Here is a 24,139-nt window from a genome sequence, read left to right as displayed (position 1 = left end):
GAAGCCTCAGCATATAATTTACAAATGTCAGGGTATGACATTAAACTATTGCAAAATATCATCATTGGGGCTCTGTTAATCACCTGGCCAAGGGCACATATCATTCTTAGAAACTCCATTTTGAAAAAAAAAAAGTATTTCTTGAAAAGCACTATACAATTAAAAAGCAACAACAAGAAGTAACTATGTCAGTCATAGTGGTTAAAGTAACTAACATTGACTTCCTTGTTATGCCCTGAGCTCTGGGTAAATATTTCTCCTGCCATCTACATTCAGTACTGTCTTCATCAGTCAGAAAAAATAGTAAGTAGCCTCAGACAGTGAGTGTCACAGCTTGCCCAGAGTACATAAAAAGTTCTGGAGTTGAAATTTGAACTCAGCCTGACTGTGGAGTCTTTTCTTCCTGTATCTTTCCTTTAACACTACTCCTGTTGTTTTGAATGGTGTTGCAAACATTTTAACTTATAATTAAAGAAAACTTTTAAAAACAACAATGAACAATGAACAAAGACTACAACTTGAATCTTTTCTGTTTGTCTGGTTTATTTATTTCAAGAAAATAATTTGACTGGGGGATAAGGTCTCCGGACAATGTCAGAGGCAGATGGACATCCCCACTGTTTTCTGACAACACTGACATCATCCCTTATATAACCGCCCCTTACACTCTAGTGTAGCTTGCTGTTTTTTATTCTGTACTGTAGACTGAAACAGTTGTAGGAGGAAGGATCTCTATCAAACAGCCAGTTCAGAAAAGCAGACTCTGGATGACAGTATTTGGCACCCACTTGAATTTTAAGTTGGATGATATGATGATGTAGAGAAAATGATGTTCTTAGCATCTATCTGCTTGAGGCTTGATGAACAGAACCTCAGCAACCAGTTTTATCAGGCTGATGATATGTCCCAATGAGGCTTAGAAAATGCCAGATTTCTTTTATAGTCTGACGCTGATTTAAATGTAGAATTACAATCTTTTATGTCCTAAAGTATTTTGGATTTTGGTAATAGTTTTATTTTTGTTTTTTCCAGTCGTCAGAACCAGTTGAAAGACCAGCAGCAGCAGCAAGTGGTGTCATTGTGCCCTGACGACACGGAGTGCCTGACAGTGCCACGGTATAAACGAGACTTGGTTCAGAAGCTGAAAATCTTGCGGCAAGAACTTTCCCAACAACAGCCTCAGGCCGGCCACTGCCGCATTGAGGTTTCTAGGGAAGAGATTTTTGAGGTAAATATATAAGCCTTAATTTCAGGTATAAGAAAATTAAGTTTAGTGTTTTACTTTTTTCTCTTGGTTTTGAAACAGTCTCACTCTAGCTAGCCTGGACTCTCTGTTGTCGAAAGCAAACTCCATAACGAATTTCTTCAATGGCCATCTTCCTCTCTGATGTAATTGGTGTTGCCAGGAGCAATTGTGTCTCACTGTCATGAAAAACTCTAAATCATTTTAAGTGCCATATTCTGAAGGTCTTTGAAAGGTTTGAAGACTATCCATCTCAAATATATTTCTGTATATCTAGAAAACCTAACATAACTATAAGTTTTGACTATTGTAGGTGACTATCATCTTATTTAATTGTATATTACATTTTAAAAGATCTGTATAAACACAGTACTTAAATTTGTATCAATAGACCAAAATCCATACCAATACAAAGTATTCATTTATATATCATATCTCCCCATTTTTTAGAAAGTAATTTGTTATGATCATTAACCATTTATAACAAACCCCATTTAATGACAAAAAATAATAATTATAGACAATATTTGGGAATTTGGGCATTGTTCTCTCCAAACTGCTTCCTGCTATTTAGGGGTGCTGTCATTATCAAGGGGATCATGAGAAGATACAGAAACCTGGCCAAATCCTGGCTGTACTATTCTGCAAGGCTGCATCATCTCAGCTGGTTTTGAATGTTGGATCACCTGGGATACTGTTTCAGGGGGTCTTGCTTGATCAAATGGTATTAGTCTGGGAGGAATCCACAGCTTTTCATCTTCTGTGGAAACAAAAACAGAATCTCTTTTCCAAATTAGCATATTCTTAGACTTAAATTTTGAAGTCAAAGCATTTTTAAAATATATGAGTTGTATTAATTCAGCAGCATTGATAATCAAATGTCTTTTAGCAATTTTTGCTCCTTTCCCAGCAATTAAACAATTCAAAGACAACACAATAGCATACAATATCCAGACTCTGTGTATTTTCCATCTTTATGTGGCTTTTTTATTACTCTATTTCTTTTACTTTTATTTTTTCATTTTTTTGAGACAGGGTTTTTCTGTATATTTTTGCCTGTCCTGGAATTCACCCTGTATACCAGGCTGGTCTTGAAATCACAGAGATCTGCTTGTCTCTGATTCCCAAGTTCTGGGATTAAAGGCCTGTGCTACCACCACCCAGCTACTCACTCACTCACTCACTCACTTACTCACTCACTCACTCACTCACTCACTCACTCACTCACTCACTCACTCAACTTTCTCTTTCCTTCTTTTCTTGCCTTCCTTCCTTCCTTCCTTCCTTCCTTCCTTGCTTCCTTCCTTCCTTCCTTCCTCCTCCTCCTCTTCTTCCATTTTAACCTGTTTCTTTTTTCTCAAAAGCTTATGTGTATTTTTTTATTTTTCAATTTTGTATTTAATATTTTTTATTTTACATAGCGATCCCAGTTCCCTCTCCCCTCATACAACCCCCTCATCCCATCCCCCATCCACTCCCCAGGGAGAGTGAAGCCTTCCATGAGGGATAATCAAAGTCTGTCACATTATTTGGGGGAGGGCCTAGGCCCTCCCCCATGTCTCTAGGCTAAGGGAGTAACCCTCCATGGGGAATGGGCTCCCAAAGTCCGTTCCTACACTAGGGATGCATCCTGGTTCCATTGTCAGAGGTACCATAGACTTCCCAGGCCTCCTAAAGAGACCCACGTTCAGGGGGTCTGGGTTGGTCTTATTCTGGTTTCCCAGCTATCATTCTGGGGTCCATGAACTCCTATGAGCTCCCCACTTGTTCAGATCAGCTGTTTCTGTGGGTTTCTCCAGCCTGTTCTTGGCCCCTTTGCTCATCACTTTTCCCTCTCTGCAACTGGATTCCAGGAGTTCAGCTCAGTGTATAGCTGTGGGTGTCTGCTTCTGCTTCCATCAGCTACTGGATGAGGGTTCTATGATGGCATATAAGGTAGTCATCAATCTCATTATAGGGAAAGGGCCTTTAAGGTAGCCTCTCCACTATTGCTTAGATTGTTAGTTGGGGTCATCCTTGTAAGTCTCTGGACATTCCCTAGTGCAAGATTTCTCTTTAGACCTATAATGGCTCCCTCTATTATGGTATCTCTTTTCTTGCTCTCCTCTATTCTTACACCAACTCTATCTTCTTGCTCCTTCATGTTCTCCCCTCTTCTTCCCCCTTTCTCCTTCTCCTAACTTCCTCCCCACTTCCCAATTTGCTTGAGAGATCTTGTCCCTTTCCCCTTTTGTGAGGGACCATGTATGTCTCTCTTAGGTCCTACTTGTTTCCTGCTTCTCTGGCAGTGTGAATTGTAAGGTGGTGATCCTTTGCTCCATGTCTAAAATCCATATATGAGCGAGTACATACAATGTTCCTCTTTTTGTGACTCACTCAGGATAGTTTCTTCTACTTCCCCCACTGAGTAGTACTCCATTGTGTAAATGTACCACATTTTCTTTGTCCATTCTTCAGTTGAGGGGCATCTAGGTTGCTTTCAGGTTCTGGCTATTATAAGTAATGCTGCTATGAACATAGCTGAACAGATGTCTTTGTTGCATGAATATTTTTGAAAACACTGTACACCCTCCTTTAGAGATTTTTTTTTTATCTGAATCTGTTTTCACTGTACATCTTTATCTTTTTTCTGGCCAGTCTTTTATCTGCTAAACAGCATTGCTAGGATTCAAGTGGATGTTTTAGTTGCTGGCTTTCCAACATGGCAGAGATGGATTTACCACCTGCACTGGGAGCTGTACTCACCACCTTGGTCTATGCTACCATCAAGCAGCATTCTGCTGGCTTAGAGATGTGGTCACTGCCTGTTGCTTGTACACACCAGTTATTAGCAGGGCCTCTTAAAAGAGGCTTGTACTTTTTTTCCTCTTATGCTGAGTCAGGAAGTTTCCCTTAAAGGAGCTGCAAGCCTCTGCTTGTCTCTAACAGAGAACCACCCAAGAAAATGCTGCTACCAAGAAGCTGTGCTTGACTTTGTTCTTTTGTTTCTAAAATACCTTTTAAGCTTTTTATCAGATTTTACATGGAAATTTGTGCAACCCACGTTGGTGCCATTTTGTAACGAGATTCTTGGCCCGACTGGTGTTGACCAGGATGTTCTCAAGCATACCTACCTGCCTCTACCTCCTAACTATTGGGATTAAAGTTGCATGGCATCATAGCTGGACTTTGTCTCACACTTTTCTTTCTTTCTTTTTTTATTTTCACTCTTTTCTTTCTAAGGAGACATTTTTTGAAGACTCTTATCATCTGATTGAAGTGAAAGTATTCTCATTAATTTCTTCTCCCTCCTTCCCCCCTCCGCCCTCATTCCCTCATCCCCTTTTCACCCTGAGACAGAGTTTTTCTATGTAGTTAGTCCTGGCTGTCCTGGAACTCGGAGACTGCCTCCTAGTGAGCTTTTATCTCTTAGGGCAGTTCTGGCCTAGGTTATGGTTGTTATTTGTATTTCAAAACAATAAAAAAAAAAAAAAAAAAAAAAAAGGCCTTCTTCCCACGTGGAAAACACTAAATAGTAGGTGATCCTTGTGCACTAAAAGGGTCCAGAGACCCCAGGTTCCCAGTCTTGGAGGCAGTTCTTCCTCAGAGGTTCTGCAAGTAGACTCTGGGGCTGGGATCATGACCAAGAATGGAGAGTCTTGGAGCTTGTTGAGGGAGGCAAGGCTTGAGACAGAGGTAGATCCTGTCACAGTGCTGGGCTGTGTGGTCAGGAATATAGAGTGGGTGCTAGAGAAGCAGCTCAGCAGTTAAAAGCACTTGTTCGTCCAGAGGACCTGAGTTCAGTTTCAGTACCCATGTAAGATGGCTCACAACCACCAGTAATTCAAGATGCAGAGGATGCATTGGCCTCAACCATATATGCACATGAATAAAAATAAAAAATCAATCCCTAGCTGGACATTTTCTGTTCTCCCTACCATCAGGATCCAAAATTAACTTCTTTAGGTATCATTTATGGTTAAAGTTGTGAAGATTAAGGCAGTTTTAGAAGCAGGCTTGCACTGGCTAGCAACATAGGTTCAAGTCATTTGTTGGCAAATGAAGAATACAGTGGTGGTGACATTGATGTTTGTGCTATGTACACCAGTAAGATAGCCACCACTATTCAAGCACCTGTCATTTTAGATAATCTCCATTGTCTTGGTACACAGAGGCTACTGAGGGAGTGTGATAATCAAATCTTGTACTGTCCCAAACAGGGTAACAGACCTTTGACCCAGAGGCACTGGCATTGTCTTAGCACCTGTGTTCAAGCTGTCGATGGCCAGTATTGGCAGTGGCCACCCTGGGCAGCTTTACCAGGGCCACCTTTGATGCTGTCTCCAAGACCTACAACTACCCCAGACCTCTAGAAAGAGACATGTTCACCAAGTCTTCCTATTAGGAATTCACTGATCATCTTATAAAACTCAAGAGTCAGCTCTTTGTACAGAAGACCCAGGAACCAGCTGTTGGTTATTACATAACCCAGCACTCAGGAGTTAGAGGCAGGTGGATCTCTGCAAGATCAAGACCAGCCTAATTTAGAAATTCCAGCCCATTTAGAAGCAATCAGTTTATATAGGGAGTTCTTTTAGAGCTGTGCTTATTTTACTGTTAGTTTCTACTGGTGCCTCTGACTTAAATTTAGATCAACAGTTTGATTTTTTTTTTGTTTGTTTGTTTTGTTTTTGTTTTTGAGACAGGGTTTCTCTGTGTAGCTCTGACTGTCCTTGAACTTTCTCTGTAGACTAGGCTGGCCTCGAATTCACAGAATCCACCTGCCTCTGCCTCACCAAATTTTTAAATCATATTTCACCTGAGTTAAATAAGTTTTGTGAATGAGAGGAAAATAATTCAAAATTAGAGGCTAAAACACCTGATAATAGTATGTTTAAATGTTTTTCAGGAATCATATCGACAAGTCATGAAAATGAGACCAAAAGATCTCTGGAAGCGATTAATGATAAAATTTCGTGGAGAAGAAGGCCTTGACTATGGAGGGGTTGCCAGGTAAAGACTTGGCAGTAAATGATATATGGAGTTTTTTTTTAAGATAACTATATATTTTCCCTGTTTATATGAATGTTCCAAGTGCATGCAGTGCCCAATGAGGACAGAGAAGGTTACTGGATTCCCTGGAATCCACTGTACAGGTGCTGGTAACATAATCCAGATTCTCTGTAAGAGTAGACAGTGCTCTTAACTGCTGAACCATCTATTAAGCCCCCATATGGATCTTTATACTAAACAAAATTAAGACTTGGCTGTTGTAACTTTATCATGAGTATTTAAGTATAAAACTCAGTAGTGTTTGCAATACCAATGGAATCCTAGTGGATTTATTCACAGTGAGATTATGGTAGCGGAACAGTAGTTTAGGCTCTTCAGGGTCATGGAAGCCCTGCTTCTAGCAGCCTGTGTTTTCCTTCTCTCATCTTCAGCACATCTTACTTCCTCTGCCTCACACTGTCAGTTCTAAACTGAATGCTGCTCCCCTTGGCATGTCTTTTGTTTGTTTTACTTTGCTAAACAAGGACATTATGTTTGCTTACTCATACACCTGTATAATCATACATTAAGTACAACTTATTGGTTGTCCATACACTAAGTCAGCTTATTTCTGAATGCTGTCAGAATTTTTCCTGTGACATTTACTTCATATAAATGTAAGAGAACTGCAGTTCTGAACTGAAATATTGTGTGGACTACTAAGTAGTCTTAGTTGTCCTATTCTAAATCCTAAGCAAATTGTATTTTCACCAAGTCCTGTAATTGTTAGTGCCTTGTTAGTGTCTGTTGTGTCTATCAGCCTTTTATCTAAAAATGTAAACTTTCTTTAGTTTATAGTTTTCTTCATAACTGGTAGATTTTTGTTTGTTGTTTTCAAGACAGGGTTTCTCTGTAACAGCCCTAGCGGTCTGGGACTAGCTCTGTAGACCAGGCTGGCATCAGACTCGCAGAGATCTGCCTGCCTCTACTCCCAAGTACCGAGATTAAAAGTGTGTGCCACCACCACATGGCTAAAGATTTATTTATTATGTATACAGTGTTATGCCTGCATATATGCCTGCATGTAGATCTCATTACAGATGGTTGTGAGCCACCATGTAGTTGCCGGAAATTGAACTGAGGACCTTTGGAAAAACAGCTGGTGGTCTTAACCACTGTGCCATCTCTCTGGTCATCCTGTTTATTTTTATAGAATTTTAACATTTTTTTTTATCTGTGTAGGTTGCTTCTTTTATTAAAAATTTTAGATTTAAATGGAATTGCATCCATTCCCTCCTTTCCCCTCTAGTCCCTCTCATGCTCCCTCAAATTGATAATCTCTTTTTCTTTATTATTGTGTTTTATATATATATTTAGATAAATGTATAATTATATAAGGATAACATGTTGAGTCAGAAAAAGGGAGAGTAAGGTATAGAATCCAGCTTTGGTGGTATCTGACACTGCTTGAGAAGCTGAGGTAAGAGAATCACAAGTTCAATGCTTGCCTGGGCTACAGAGAATATCTCACGGGCAGCTGAGTCAAACCGGACCTGTCTCAAACAGAAGAGGGCTGGGGATATACCTCAGTGGTCCATATTCTATCTCCAGCTGGTACATAGTGAACATGTATAATTTTGATAATCCAAGAAGCACAGTGCTATGACCAGGCATGGTAGTACACACCTATAACCCCAGGGGTCCAGAGTGGGGGTGCTGAGGGATCACGAGTTCAAGACCATCCTCAGCTACATATCAAGTTGGTGGCCAGCCTGGGCTAACAAAACAAAATCATATCAATAATAACAAAATAATAACAACAAAAAAAGGGTGAGAAGTGGTATGGGGTATGTCTACAGAATTACTTTTTTGTCTACTTATACTCAAAGCTTTGGGACCTCTGGGTTTATTTCATGGCTTGCTTTAGGCTTGATAACAGTAAAAGATGGTAAAATAGTACCACAAAACACTCCACTGTCCAAAAAGAATAAATTCATGCTGTATTTTTTTTCCTTTTTATTCTTCCTTCCTTCCTTCCTTCCTTCCTTCCTTCCTATTCATTCATTTATTTATTTATTTATTTATTTATTTATTTATTTATTTATTTATTTATTTATTTTGAGACAAGGTCTCTTCATGTAACCTGAGTGCCCTAGAATTCTGGCTGACCTTGAACTCACAGGGATCTGCCTGCCTATTGTATTATGTATCCTTATGAACATAGTATAAATCTACCTTGATAGAAATAGATGTTTTGGATAAAAACACATTCTTCCATTTATTCTATATTTATCATGGGCTATAAATTTTAGTTTTTAACGTGGTATACTATAGGGCTACACCTCATGAGCAGCTGAACCACTATACTCACTGATGCTAAAGTATAATAAAATCGCTCAAAATTATGAACAATAACTGTATAATAATAAGTTTGTTTGATTTCTAAACATTCATTTTTCTGTTGTGATTTTATAGAACCTCAATTAGTACTGTATTTTCTTTTAACTTAAAAGAATTGTGGAAATGGACAGAGTGGTAGTGGCGCACGCCTTTAATCCCATCACTCGGGAGGCAGAGGCAGGCGAATCTTTGTGAGTTTGAGGCCAGCCTGGTCTACAGAGCAAGTTCCAGGTCAGGCTCCAAAGCCATACAGAGAAACCCTGTCTCAAAAAAACAAAAACAAGCAAAAACAAAACAAAGCTGGGCATAATGGTGGAGGCCTTTAATCCCAGCATTCAAGAGGAGAAGCAGGTGGATCTCTGTGAATTTGAGGCCAGCCTGGTTAAAGTCCAGCAGGTTAAAGCATTCACCTTGCAATCTGAGGTCAATCCCCAAACCACATAAAAGTGGAAGGAGAAAAACGATCTTAATAGAAAACCATCTTAGTAGAGTTGTATTCGGACCTCTACATGTGTGCTATGACCTGTGTTCACACATATCATAAGAACTCATAATAATAATAATAAATTTTAAAAATTAAAAAAATGATTTACTAAAGTGACTAATATTATAACGTAATTAACAAATTTCTTTATCTTTTTTCCTAGGGAATGGTTGTATCTCTTGTCACATGAAATGTTGAACCCTTACTATGGTCTTTTCCAGTATTCTAGAGATGATATCTATACATTGCAGATCAACCCTGATTCTGCAGTTAATCCGGTATGTCAGTGTGGCTATCAGAAAGGAATCACTTGCCTGATATTGGTCACACCCTCTAGTTAAGCAGTTCCTCTTCTTGAAAGTTGTCCCAGTAAATGATTATTCATGTGTGCTGCATTGGAACACTAGAGTATCTACTATTGATTATCCCCTAATGGATAACACAGTTGTCCATACAGAAGACTGATTAAATTATGACATAAGTAGTACGAATGGTTGTAGTGGTGTATGCTTGGAGACACATTGCTTGGAAAGTTGAAGCTGGACTGGACTGTATAGCAAGACCCTCTTTCAAAGTCAGAAAGGAAAGGAACCAAAGAACAAAGCTTATGAAATTAGAAAGACACGTAGTCTCCAGGTATACAGACTCCTACCTGAGATTCCAGTGCTGTGCTTTCCAGGCTAAGGCAGCAGATGACAAAAATTCGGAGCCAGCTTGGTCCATACAGAGCTATAGGGCAACTTGGACTATGGTAGGAGAGCCTATCTCTTTTTAAAAAAAAAAAAAAAAAATGTAGAATCATTCTTGTTACATAAGTTACTATCTTTGTGATTGTGGGCAACTTCATTGCCTTAAATCTCAATTCTTTTATTGCTAAAAATTAATAGGAAGTGTTTGCACCTTAGAAAAGGGTTGTGAGACTTAATTGAGACCCTGTATATTAAGCATTTAATTATGCTTTTTTAATCCTATAATACATTATTATTAACCACTTAAAAGTTAAATTCTGGCATTGGTGGTGTACACCTTTAATTCCAGCACTCAGGAGGCAGATGTGTGAGTTCGAGGCCAGCCTGGTCTACAGATCTAGTTCCAGGACAGTCTCCAAAGTAATTCAGAGAAACCTTGTTTAAAAAAAAAAAAAAAAAAAAAAAAAAAAAGTTAAATGCTGGAGTTGATGCTCATTGGTAGTGTGCTTGACTAGCATTTGTGAGGCCCTAGGTTTATCCCCAGTACTAGCTTCCCCTCTAAAAGTTAGAAGTCACTGCTAATTTCTTGCTTTCTAATTAAATCTATTATGTTCTCACACAGAGGCATACTGTGAAATTAAAGAGTGTGAGATTAAGATGATATATGATAAAGATATGTTATGTGTTCATTATCTGTTAAATATTTATGTTAAGTGAAAGGTTATATATTAATGTGCCACAGCTTTAGTAGATATATGTAAGAGAAAAACATTAAAAGGTCTATGTCATAAAACTGGTAATCATTCCTGGGTGTTAGATAAGAGGTGACTATTAATGTTCTCTTTACTTGTGTATGTTTATCTAAATATTTTTGAAGAAAGTGTGTGTCATCACCTTGCTGTCCTCCTTATGGTTACTACTCTGTCTGCATACTGTCCTTATCCCTGCATGTCCAAATGTAGACTAGTCCTACAGTGACTAATTTGTGCAACACCATATCCTTGTCTTAAACTCATAGTATCCTGAAGTTCAGTCTCTGGCTGCTCAAGGAAGCAAAGATGTTAGGATTAAAGCTTTATTTCTTGACAAGATGCTCAGAGAACAGGATGTTTAAGTAGCTTCATACAGGTTTGAAAAGGAATCACTTTTTAAAGGGCCTTTGCCTTGAGAGAGACATGGACATGGTGGTTCATACTTATAATCCCAGCACTGGTTGGTGAAAGTGAGTCCCTGATCCTAAGTTCAGGGCCAGCCTGGGCTACAAATGAGATCCTTATCTCTGAAACAAACAAATAAAACTGAGAACGGAGGAGAGGGAAGGAGACAGAGGAAGGAAAAAATATTGCCTATATATTTACTTTTTATTAAGACAATTTCCTGGACAGTTTCTAACTTGAGAATTTGTATCATTTTTGTTTCCATTTCAGGAACATTTATCCTATTTCCACTTTGTTGGACGAATAATGGGAATGGCTGTATTCCATGGACATTATATTGATGGTGGTTTCACATTGCCTTTTTATAAACAGTTGCTTGGGAAGTCAATTACTTTGGATGACATGGAGTTAGTTGATCCAGACCTTCATAATAGTTTGGTATGGATACTGTAAGTATTGAATCTCACATCTATTTATTATAGCTACAATCTGAGCCTTTAAAAAGATACAAGCTAGGAACTAGAGAGATGGCTATGTGATTAACAGCATTAACTGCTCTTGCAAAGGATCCTGGTTCACATCTCAGGACTTCATGAGGCATTTCAAAACTGATGATAAATCTAGTTCCAGAGGATCTAACCTGTCCTTCTCCCCGCCCCCCCCCCCAGGTGAGGACCTTGTGCTTGCTAGGCAAGTGCTCTACTACTGAGCTAAATCCCCAACCCCCTAACCTGTCCTTTTTGAGCACTTGTATATACACACAAACACATCCATCCAGTTAATAATGAAAGTAAATCTTAAAAATACAAGCTAGTCTGATAGTTCATCCTGTAGTGAGATATTACATGATATCATCCCTGTAAAACCTGCACTTGGGAGGCTGAGGAGAATCATGAAGTCAAGGCCAGCCTCCAAAATATATTGATACCCCATCTCAAAAGCAAAAACTGGAGAAATGGCTCACTGGCTAGGAGCATCGCCTGCTCTTCCAGAGGGCCTGGATTAGATTCCCAGCACCCACATGGTGGCTCAGAACCATCTGTAACTTCAGTTCCAGGGGATCAGTAGCCCTTTCCTGGTTACCTCAAGCACTAGGCACACACATGGTGCATGGACATACAAGTAGGAAGAACACCATATGTATAAGATGAAATAATAATACATTTTCAAAAACAGTAAAATAAAGAGATATACTTTGAAACTAATGTATTTTTTTTTTTTAAATTTTGAAATAAGCACAGAAAATGTTAACTTTGTGGCTTGTAATAAAATTGGTAATCCTCCTAACTCCCCAATTCCATTCTCCTACACATCTGAGATTCCTGAAAATTAGGGAGATTGGTACCTCGTAAATACTGGGGAAGGACTTTACCACTGAGCTATATATCCAGACCATGTTCTTACTTAAAAAGGTTTTAAAAATATTTCATATTTTTATGAAATGTCTGTGCATCATGTGTGTACAGTGTCTGAGGAGGCCAGAAAGGGCGTCAGATCCCCTGGATCTGAAGTTATACACACATGCATATATACCTGTACACACACACCTGCTGAGTCCGTTTAGTGTTGCTGGTCTGTACCTATGTGTAGGGCACATTGCTTAGGATTAGATAACCTATCTGAGGACTCATCTCTGGAGGAAACTGATTCTCCCCTCAGCAGTCACTGATTGCCTATTGTTCATCTAGATGGGGAGCTTCGAGAGATTTGTCCCATCCATTTTGGGGTGGCAACTGGTGTTGTCTTGTTTAGGCAACCATATTGTGGAAATTGCATGACATTCCTGTTGTGTCTAGCAGACACTGCCGCAGCAGGTCTCCTGCTCCTCTGGCTCTTAGAATCTTTCTGCTCTCTTTACATTTTCCTAAGCCTTGAGTGTAGGGATTTCATTGTACCAAGTGGGGCTGGGCACCCCATAGTTGCTTATTCTGCATTATGACCAGTTGTGAAGCTCTGTAATGGTTTCCATTTGCTACAAAAAGAAACCTTTTTGGTGAAAGGGAGAGCCACACTTGCCAGGCTTGGCTGGTGCACAGGTTTTGAGACCTGATTTATGCCTCCTGGGAGTCGCATGTTACTACTTTGTAAAGGAAAACAAATCTGGTACAGATTGATCATCCCTTATCTGAAGTTCTTGGCACTAGAAGGGATTCTGATTTTGACCCTTTCACCCAAATAGCTATTTACCCAAATAGCTTGAGCTAAAGGGGGTGGAACCTTGGTCTAAACACAATTCATTTCATATACAATCTAAACACATATCCTGAAGGTAATTTCATTGTCTCTTGTAACATTGTACATTTCAGGTTTTCAGCTGAGGGTGTCCACCTTGTGCACTGTGCGTAATAGTGTCATAAGAGTAATGCAGATTTTTTTCTCAGCCAACATTTGACAGATAGTAAATTGCTGCTACCATTGCTTTTTAAAAATATAATTTTTGAGCATTTTATTTATTTCCATGTATGTAACATGTTTTGCCTGTGTGTCCTGTATGTCAGTGTACAGTGTTCATGCCATGCCCACAGAGGCCAAAAGACATCACATCCCTTGGGGCTGAAGTTACAGATGCTTGTGTGTGCTGGGAATAGAACCTGGGTCCACTGAGGCATTTCTCCAACCCCTACTGTTGCTTTAAAAACAAAACAAAACTAAACTATACTGTGTGTAGTGTGGTGTATGGTGCAGAAGTACATGAGCATTTCCCAGCATGCATATGCCAGTCGGAGGTCAGTTTGTGCGAGTCAGTTCCCTCCTTTAACCACATGGGCCTTAGGGGCCTGAACTCAGGTTGTGGTCATGCAGTGAGCACTGAACAAACTACCCTGTCCTACCACTTCTTTCTTTTTTGGTTTTTTGAAACAGGGTTTCTCTGTGTTGCTTTGGAGCCTGTCCTGGCACTCACTCTGTAGACCAGGCTGGCCTCAAACTCGCAGAGATCCACCTGCCTCTGCCTCCCGAGTGCTGGGATCAAAGGTGTGTGCCACCAGTGCCCAGCTTTCTCTCTTTCTCTTTCTTTTTCTTTCTTTCTTTCTTTCTTTCTTTCTTTCTTCCTTTCTTTCTTTCTTCCTTCGTTCCTTCCTTCCTTTCTTTCTTCCTTCCTTCCTTCCTTTCTACATACATGTTCTGCCTGCATGTATGCCTACATGCCAGGAGAGGGAACCAGATCTCATTACGGATGGTTGTGAGCCACCTTATGGTTGCTGGGAATTGAACTCAAAACTTTTAGAAAAGCAGCCAGCCCTCTATCATTTTGTTTGAATGAAGGTGGTGATTGTTAGAACCATACTTTACAAAGTAAGAACTACTAGCTGATTCTTTGTGGGAAGGTATGCAGGTAGTACTCAGTTTTACAGACTACACAAATAATTTTTTCTCTCTCTGAGCCCAGGTTCAGAAGAACCTTTTATCTGGATAGTTCTAGAAGAGTCTTTGATAGAGCCCATTCTTGTTGCTCAGGAAGTGAAATGCATGCTGCCTACATGTATAAAGAGAAATCTTTTTTACTTTTCTGTGCAAAAAAACATGGCATGATAGCATAACTGATGGGACAAGTTTGGCCCTGTATGTGCTGTATCTGTAGTACTGTCTTAGCTGAACAGCCTCACCTGTGAACCACTGTAGTGGATGAAAGGTAGGAGTCTCAGTTAATGTGTTTTTCTTGTTTCTTATCCAGTGAAAATGATATCACAGGTGTTCTGGACCATACCTTCTGTGTTGAACATAATGCATATGGCGAAATTATTCAGCATGAACTCAAACCAAATGGCAAAAGTATCCCTGTTACTGAAGAAAATAAAAAAGAATATGTCAGGTAAACACTTGAATTAAAAAAAAGTTCCAGAACATCAATATAGAAAAACATTTAAGTGCTTAGGGAAATGTTGCTTACTTCTGCAACAGTCTTCCATGGAATTGAATAACCTAAAAACCCCTGCTCTTGCCAGGCCTGGTGGCACAGCCAGTTGGGGGTGATGCATGCTTTTAATCCCAGCATTTGGGAGGCAGAGACTGTTGAGTCTCTGAGTTTGAGGCCAGTCTGGTCTACAGAACAAGTTCCAGGACAACCAGAACTACACAGAGAAACCCTGCCTCAAAAAAATAAGCAAAAACTCCCACTCTTGACTATTTTTCATAATTTGTGGGATTGGTAATTGGGCAGAGAACAATAGGTATGGCACACTGCTACTCCATAAACTGTGTCAGCTGGGGTTAAAAGGCCAGCATGGACCTTCTGACTCTTAGATGTAAGGCTTCAGCTAGGGTGGCTCAAATGAGTGGCTTTACCTGAGCTCACTGGTCTCCTGTGTGGTATCAAAGATTACTGCTTCCTTTCTTGATCTTCCTCTCTCTCAATAAGAGAGACTTCCTTCTTACAGTATCCTGATGTTTCAGGGCACAAAAGAAACTGCTAGGCTCCTTCCAACCTTTTAGAGACAGGGTCTTATGTAACCCATACTGACCTTTAACTTGCTGTGTAGCTGAGAATGACCTTGAATTCCTGACTCTCTTCCCTCTACCTCCCAAGTTGTGGAATAGCAGGTGTGCCACCATGCCTTGCTTGTGCCTGTTTTGTTTGTTTGGATTTTTTGTTTGTTTTTGCTTTGTTTTGTTTGGGTATGGGTGTTTTGAAGGCAGGTTAAAGGAAATGCATAAATGCCCAAAAAAAGAATAACAGATATTTATTTCAGGAGCTCTCATACAACGAAGGTAAATAACTGCGAGGTCTTCTGCCCCTGGAGGCACAGGGTCCAAGATGCAGGATGCTCAGACCACAGCACAAGAGAGAGCCCTAGTGAGGCTCCTCCTCTTCCTTATAAGGATCATGTCTGCACACTGAGACTAAACCTCAAGTTTGTTGGCAGATCAAGATACCATTACATTTCCCCTTTTTATCTAAATAAGAGGGTTTTTAACCTGATACAAGAACTGCATCATATGTACAATGATAACAGATATCAAGTATAGTCCAGAAAAAGAAAGGAAAAGCAAGAAACACATACTAAATGTCTAGGCCAAGGGTAATGGCATATAACAGAGATTACTCCAATAACTGTCCTATTATGGAAAGTCTAAGTCTTGTACCTAATATGCTCTAGCTAACATGAGAGGATATTAGCTGTGACTATCTAGTCTTCAACCTCATCAAAGACCTGAGAAGGAAAATAATATTGCTAGGGTAACCAGGAAGTACAATCAGGCCACTTCCTAAAGGTGTAAGAAATGACAGAAACACTTGACTACCTGGACAGTCACCCAAGGTCACACAGTAATTTTGTGGCAACCAACTTTGGCTAAAACCTAGAGTATCTGACAGACCATTATCAGAAGCAAGAAAATTTGAAAGACTGTCCTACCCTGATTTAGCAAGATTCACAGCAGTCTCTTTTTGCTTATATACTGCTTGTCCAGATAGGACAGTGTGACCATTGTCAGTGGTCAATGCAAGGGCAGCTCTTTGCCCAGAAGGTCAGTTTTGCCAAGAAGAAAATGAATTCCAAATGGAGTGTTACTTGTGCCCATCATACTCTTGAGAATAGCTCAGTACTACCAGGAGCAATTGTGCCTCATGTCAACAGAGTTCTAAATTATTAAAACATTTAAATGCCATATTCTGTATGTCTTTGAAGTGTTTGAAGATCAACTATCTAAGCAGAACATATCTCTGTGCTTCTGGAAAACCTGAATAACACAACTAGGTGGGAGAGGCATGGGTGTCTATAACCTGTACTTCTCAAAAACATATATTGCTTATTGACTGAAGCTTCCCATATAAAAATAACCTCTCAACAGATGTTCAGCATGAGGAAAATGCCCTCAAAATTGTAACTGTATACATATAAGTGTAAATATCTTGATCAGAGGTAGAACTGTATAGTACAAAATGACATAAATATCCTTAAATTCTATCAATATACAAAGTGTAGCATATGTAGAAGCATCCATACATACAATATGATAAAAATAACTTTACAATTGTGTCCAAAAACATTGTAAACAGAAAGGAACCAGTACAGTATGACAAATACAATTTCATGTTTGAACAATATATAAATTATCTAAGGCAGGAATACAAAATTACATAAGTATCAATACACAAGAATCAATAACAATGTAAGTGGTCTATAGCCAATAGTTGCTAAATTAATTCACAAGAAGATATACTAATCTACCTATATCCTATCCCATCATTTACTCCAGGTGTATTTCTTGCATATATGTACATGCCTGGTATCCATGAAAGCCAAAATGAGGCATCAGATTCACTGGTACTAGAGTTATAGATGGCTGTGAACTGCCATGTGGATGCTGGGAATCAAACCCAGGTCTTCTGGAAAAGCAGCCAGTGTACTTAACTGCTGAGCCATCTCTTCATCCTGTGCCTGATCTTTTTAAGGTTTATGTATACTTTTGGCCAACATGACTTCTGCTAAGTGCTGGGCAGCCCAAGTTCCTTGTGAACATGAACATACCCTCCACCAAGCAACTTCATTCTGTAACAGCTTTATATATACAGCTAAGTTTGAATAAGGAGGTTCAGTTAGAATAAAAAGTTAACTACAGAAATGTTCTTAAGCTGGGCGTGTAGGTATACACCTGTGAGCTTAGGAGGCAGGAGGATCGGGAGTATAGAGTCACCCTTGGCTGTCCTGTAGCCAGCCTGTGAGACCTAATAATACATATTTATACATCACACAAGTCATATTATAGCATGTTATTAATGAGACCTTGTCTCAACAAATAAATTTTAAAAATGGTACAAGGAAAGTTTCATAAACGATGTAGTATTTCAATGCATTTTTGCTGGTAAGTTGACATCTTCCAAGGTTTCACAGCCTCTGGGGAGCAATGACCATTATTCTAGTAGTATCTGCCCTGGGTTTTACTCGTTTCCTCTCTGCCTCCTTTCCTGCTGTCTTGGATAAACAGACATACGTGCTCCTCACGTGCTCTCTAGTGGCCCTGCCCTGGGAGTGGTCAGTCTAAAGAGGCAGGGCTCTCGATTCTCGTTGAAATGTGTCCTATATATTAAGAAAGAAATGTTGGGGCTGGAGAGATAGATTAGTGGTTACTTGCTGCTTTTCTAGAGGACCTGATTTAATTTCTAGCACCCATATGGCAACTCACACCCATCTGTAACTTCAGGAGGTCTGACACCCTCATACAGATACACACAGGCAAAATGTAATGCATATGAATTTTTAAAAATTAAAAGTTAAAAAAAGGAAATGTTATTAAAGTTATTATCATTAAATCATTTTGGTGGTAGGGACTGAACCTCAGACCTGAGTTATTTAATCAGTCATCAGTTCTAGGGGCTGAATGCAAGGCCTCCTGCATGTAAGCAAGGCTCTGCCACTGAGTTGCGTCCCTTCTATTATTTTAAACTTAAGACAACAGGATGCCTTCAGCTTACTCTGTAGCCCAGGCTGGTCCTGAATTTTGATCCTCTTGCTTCAGCTTTCCTAGTGACTGGAATTGAAAGTCTGTTACACTGTAGCCTGGTTTGGAGAGCCTCTCATTGATGCTGCTAGCTAGCAGTGGGAAGGTACCACTTTTTAAGTACATTGAATTGTTTCAGCACTTAGGATCCATTTGTCCCTATTGGTTGGTTGGTTGGTTGGTTTGTTTTTTGAGACAGGGTTTCTCTGTAGCTTTGGAGCCTGTCCTGGAACTAGCTCTGTAGACCAGGCTGGCCTCGAACTCACAGAGATCCGCCTGCCTCTGCCTCCTGAGTGTTGGGACTACATGTGTGCACCCTCAATGCCTAGTGTCCCTCTTAGTTTTAAACTGTTTTAGACATTAGACTAAATTCATTTTTCTTTTTTTTTGTGTGTGTGTGTGTTTTGTTTTGTTTTTCTTCTGGGATGGAGATTATGCCTATGAGCAGGACTCTGCACCCTGACTATAACTTAGCTCTTTTGAACTAAAACTATGATAGCCCCTTTAAAAGTGTGACGTTGCCAAAGTAGATATTTATGGTAATTGCCAAATCTGAATATATGCAGTCACCTGATGCCCCTGCCCAATGTTTACAGGCTTTATGTAAACTGGAGATTTCTCCGAGGCATTGAAGCTCAGTTCCTGGCACTGCAGAAGGGATTTAATGAAGTCATTCCACAGCATCTGCTGAAGACGTTTGATGAGAAGGAGCTGGAGGTCAGTGTGTTGCTATTCTGATATTGTGAGGTGCACAGAGGAAGTCTGGGAACTCTTCTGACGACCTGAGAGGAAAGTGGTGCTTTCTAATGCTTTCAGGGTTTCCTGGCTCAGTGGCCTGAGAATTCTTGTTTGGTTTTTGTGTTTTGAGATAGGGTTTCTCTGTGTAACAGCTCTGGCTGTCCTGGAACTCACTCTGTAGATCAGGCTGGCCTCTGCCTCCTGAGTGCGAGGGTGACCTTAACCTCTGGCCTTTCACTTCCTTCCCGGTGCTGGGATTGAGCCCAGGGATTCGTACTCACCAGCCAAGATATTTCTCAAGTCCCTGGCCTTTCTTTTAATGTCACATAAGTATTCTTCCTGATTAGAATTCTTCCATGGTGATTCTGTGGGGGTCAGAGGGCAGCTTTGTGAAGTCAGTTCTATCTTTCCATCTTCATGTGGGTTCTGGGGATTGGACTCAGATTGCCACAATTGCTTAGCAAGTATTTTTATCCACTCAGCCATCTTGCTGTCTGGCCTTCTTCCCAGTTTTTTGTCATTTCTTGATTTGATTGGTTTATTTAAGTATAATCCCTCCCACTACTTTGTCTCTTAACATAAATTTATTTGAATAAAATACTAAGTTCAAGCCCATCGTTGATGGCCTCATGCCTTTAGTCCCAGCACTCGGGAGGCAGAGGAAGGCAGATCTCTGTGAGTTTGGGGCCAGCCTGGTCTACAGAGCGAGTTCCAGGACAGGCTCCAAAGCCATACAGAGAAACCCTGTCTCGAAAAAAAAAAAAAAAAAAAAAAAAAACTTTCGTTCAACTAGATATGTGTTCATCTTTGCTAGAAATGAAACAGGATAAGTTTATACAGTACTAAACTGCCCTTGGGCCTTCTCAGACACCCCTAGAGTGCCAGTAATTAGCTCTGTATTGAACAGTTAGCATTCCCTTCTGTGTGAAGCTGAGCATTAGAGTACCACAGTAAACACAAACAACTTAACCCTGAACTTCCTGAAAGAAATGGTAAGGTTGCTGGGTGGGGTGAAGCATGGCTGCCATACAACACAGCACTCAGCTAAGATGAGAAGACTGAACATTTAAGGCCCTGCCTGAGCTACATAGCATGAAGAAAAGTACATAAAAAAGTCGTATCCTACCACGTATCTAGTCATCTAAAACTAATTTTATTTATTTATTTATTTATTTATTTATTTATTTATTTATTTATGTTACTGGCTTTTTTCAGATGTATTATTTTTAAGTACTTGTAGATATGTGTGTATGCCCGCATGTGAGTATGTGTGTAGGGGGTGAAGGTACCCTGGGAGACAGATTTTAGATTCCCTGGACCTGGAGTTGTAGGTGGTTGTAGCCACCCACCTTGGTAAACTAGTTTCCCCTGGAGAGCAGCAAGTGCTCTTAACCACTGAATCGTCTCACCAGGCCTGCTAGTCTCTTTAATAGACCTGTTTGCCAATGATTGGTTGACAAAGTATCACATTCATTCTGTGACTGAATGATGAAATGGCCAAAGGAAAGGAGGAGCATGGGGGGAAGGGGCATGCAGCTCAGAGTGGCCTGAATGGAGGGAGGGAGTGCCTCTGAGAAAGTTCTGACCTGATTATGTTGTCAATCAGGAGTTTGCATTGTAAATAACTTTCTTCTGAAGGACAGGGTTTGAATTCACAGGGTGTCTCAATTCACTATTTTAGAAACATGGAAGATTGGTTTGGAGGGACAGATTTTATTTGGTAGGGTTAAATTTACAGTGCAGTTTTGTTTTTTGTTTTTTCTTTTTTTGAGACAGGGTTTCTCTGTGTAGCCTTGGCTGTGCTGGAGCTCACTTTGTAAACCAGGCTGTCCTCGAACTCACAAAGATCAGCCTGCCTCTGCCTCCTGAGTGCTGTGCACCACCACCCGGCTACAGTGTAGTTTAATCACTATTGAAATAATATAAATTTGAGGCTAGCAAGATGGCTCAGCAGTTAAGAGCACAGACTATTCTTCCAGAGGGACCTGGGTTCAATTCCTAGCACCCACATGGCAGCTCACAACTGTCTGTAAGTCCAATTCCAGGGAATTCAACACTCTCACACAGATATACATGCAGAAAAAACACTAATGTACATAAAATAAAAATAAATTATTTTTAAAATGAATGTAAATCTTTAGAAAAATATGTAGTGTTAATATTATATTAGCTTATCATAATTAAGTCTATGAAACCTAGAGTATACAAGTTATATTATGATTTATACACTGTCATAATTTGCTGTTATAAACATTAGTTGGGGGCTATCTAGATGATGTAACAGGTGATATCCTAGTTCAATTCCCAGGACCCAGATGGTAGGAGAAAAATGATTCCTGAAAGTTCCTCTGACTTTCTGTGTGCTATTGCATATGTTAATGTGTACACACACAACACATACACACAAATGAATAAAGCATTGTACATATGTAGCTTAGTATTGAACTGTATAGAATTATGATTTTGGTATAGTTCAATATGTATTGATTGTCATGATGTCAAGCAGAACACTATATAGCAGAATTCATGTGATTTATTCTATTTATTTATTTAGGCTTTTTGAGATAGGGCTTCTCTATCTAGCCCTGGCTATCCTGGAACTCCCTCTGTAGACCAGGCTGACCTTGAACTGAGAGATTTACCAGCCTTTACCTGTGATTAAAAGTGTGCAACACAATTCTTGGCCCTTGTATATTTTATGTTTTAATATAATTTCAAGGTTGTTAAATGAATTCTACTACTTGGCCACACATTTCTTGCTGTGTACTATGGGTCATTTTCAGAGATAAAGGGAGGTAGAGTTGACTTGTATTAGAGCAGAGAACACAGCTGGCTGGTGACAAACTTGAATTGCCTAAATTGAAAAGCTAGCAGGGCTAGAACCAGTGTAATTCAGTGCAGGCCTAAGAAAGACAGATAACTCATCCTCCTCTTTTTTGAGACAAGGTAGTTAGCCTAGGCTAGTCTCAAACTCATGATGATTCTCCTGCCTCAGTCTCTGGAATGCTAGGATTATAGGCATGGGATACTACACCTGGCCTGTGTTTACTGAATCTTGATCTCTGTCTAGTCCTTTAGAATTTTAGAATCCTATTTAGGAACGATGAATTTTTTTTTAAAAGTCTTTGATCTTGTTAGTCTGCCGCAGTGATGGCCACACACTGGGGTTGGGATCTATAGTGAGTAGATATTCTAGAGGCACAGACCAGACTGCTACCAGACACACAGAATCTCTGCAGTGTTTGGGTCTGTTGGGTATGCTTTGAAAAGCCTTCCAGATAATTCTGGTTTGTGCTGCTTGTGGGTATCCTTACTGCAAATCTAAGAGGACTTGGGAGGCCCAGCTTCGGTGTCCACTGGCTGACCACTCTTGCAAATATCTCAACAGCTCATTATTTGTGGACTTGGCAAAATTGACGTGAGTGACTGGAAGGTCAACACCCGATTAAAACACTGTACACCAGACAGCAATGTTGTCAAGTGGTTCTGGAAAGCTGTGGAGTTTTTTGATGAAGAGCGACGAGCACGGTTACTGCAGTTTGTGACGGGGTCCTCTCGAGTGCCTCTGCAGGGCTTCAAAGCACTACAAGGTGAGATGCTGAGTGATGGATGGGCAGGGAGGCACCTGCATCTGCTCCTGCAGAGCTGGGATAGGGTGGGGTGCCAGTGTTTGGTGTTATGTTGCTGTTTTATAAGCCCGGTGGTTATGAAGATTTTCTCTGACTGCCTCATCCCATCCTAGCTCCTTCGGAGGGCCTTCTCTGTGTGCTGACATTCTGCTTTCCACTTTCTGGTCACCTTGCTTTAATTGTGTAGGGAAGGTCCTGCACCTCCATGTTCATATCTCAGCTTGGCAAAACTTACCCACCTGGGATGCCTCCTCTGCTTTTCTTACAATAGAGGGAGGCAGCATGAATTGTGAGCACCATATGTGTGGTCAGAGCAGTTTATTTCTTGGCTTCAGACCATTGATTTACAACCATCTTAATTTTTAGGATTGCTTTTCTGTGGAATAAGCTGTGTGAATTTTGGTTTAGTTGGTTACATTACTAACGATTTTGGTGCTTCATTCGGTGGGCATTGTTTCCTTCACCTCTAAGCGCTTCATCTTCAAAACTGCTGGTGAGGAGGGAGAACCCACAAAGTGAACTGGTGGGTACCTTATGAGCAGTTGCCACAGAGCTTGCGGAAAGCCTGGGCAAAGCTGCCTGAAGTTGTTGCCCTTCCTTCCCTGTTTCTCTTCTGTGTTGTGTGGGGCATGTGTGCTGACTGAAGTGTACCCTGGAGACTGCTAATCTTTGTCCAGCTTAGTTTGAGTCCTCTTTTAAAATATGATTCATATGTATATTTTAGGCATACTAGCATATGCCTATAATCCCAGCTCTCTGGAAGCCGAGGCAGGAAGATTCTTGAGTTTAAGGCAGCAAGACCCTATTTTAAAAATTTAAAAAAAAAAAGTGATGATGAACGCCTTTAATCCCAGCACTTAGGAGGCCAAGGCAGGCACATCTCTGAGTTCCAGGCCAACCTGGTCTATAGAGCAAGTTCCAGGCCAGCCTAGGATACATAGAGAAATCCTGTGTTCTGTATTGCACTTGCCCAGGATCTCTTTCCTCTCTGGGATGTTGTATGGCACACAGTTGACAGAGGACCTCAGTTAAGTCTTTCTTAGACTGCAATGCTGGTCTTACAGCACCTGGCCTTATCCCCCATCACTTACAACTTCAAAACCAGGCTGGCTTCTTGTAGCCCTAAGTAAGTGTCTGTGGATAAAGGTGCTCAGTGACCCTCTGGTTTATGTTCCAGTTTATTTTGAGGCTTTGGAGATAGATGCATGCACCTGCTGTGATCTGACCCACATTCCTTCTCTGGCAGGTGCTGCAGGCCCACGGCTCTTCACCATACACCAGATTGATGCCTGCACGAACAACTTGCCAAAAGCCCACACTTGGTGAGTTATTTCTGTAGCTTTTCCTCTGTCAGTGTAGGTAGGTGTTAGTTCTAAACAGATTTGATT

General features: G+C 40.3%; 1 protein-coding gene across 1 annotated transcript in view; it reads left to right on the top strand.

Annotated features, from left to right (window-relative positions):
- The window catches only part of Smurf2 (SMAD specific E3 ubiquitin protein ligase 2), a 101,804-nt gene that overhangs the window by 74,745 nt on the left and 2,920 nt on the right, over window positions 1-24,139 (top strand). The window contains exons 11-18 of the mRNA XM_051179247.1: window positions 1,033-1,228; window positions 6,132-6,235; window positions 9,262-9,376; window positions 11,215-11,393; window positions 14,618-14,755; window positions 18,981-19,101; window positions 22,511-22,712; window positions 23,998-24,073. Of these exons, the coding sequence (XP_051035204.1) occupies window positions 1,033-1,228; window positions 6,132-6,235; window positions 9,262-9,376; window positions 11,215-11,393; window positions 14,618-14,755; window positions 18,981-19,101; window positions 22,511-22,712; window positions 23,998-24,073 (1,131 nt within the window). The remainder of the gene's footprint in view (window positions 1-1,032; window positions 1,229-6,131; window positions 6,236-9,261; window positions 9,377-11,214; window positions 11,394-14,617; window positions 14,756-18,980; window positions 19,102-22,510; window positions 22,713-23,997; window positions 24,074-24,139) is intronic.

The sequence above is a fragment of the Phodopus roborovskii genome, unplaced genomic scaffold (genome assembly GCF_943737965.1).
Source record: "Phodopus roborovskii unplaced genomic scaffold, PHOROB, whole genome shotgun sequence".
NCBI lineage: Eukaryota > Metazoa > Chordata > Mammalia > Rodentia > Cricetidae > Phodopus > Phodopus roborovskii.
This window is presented reverse-complemented; position numbering and strand designations above follow the sequence as displayed.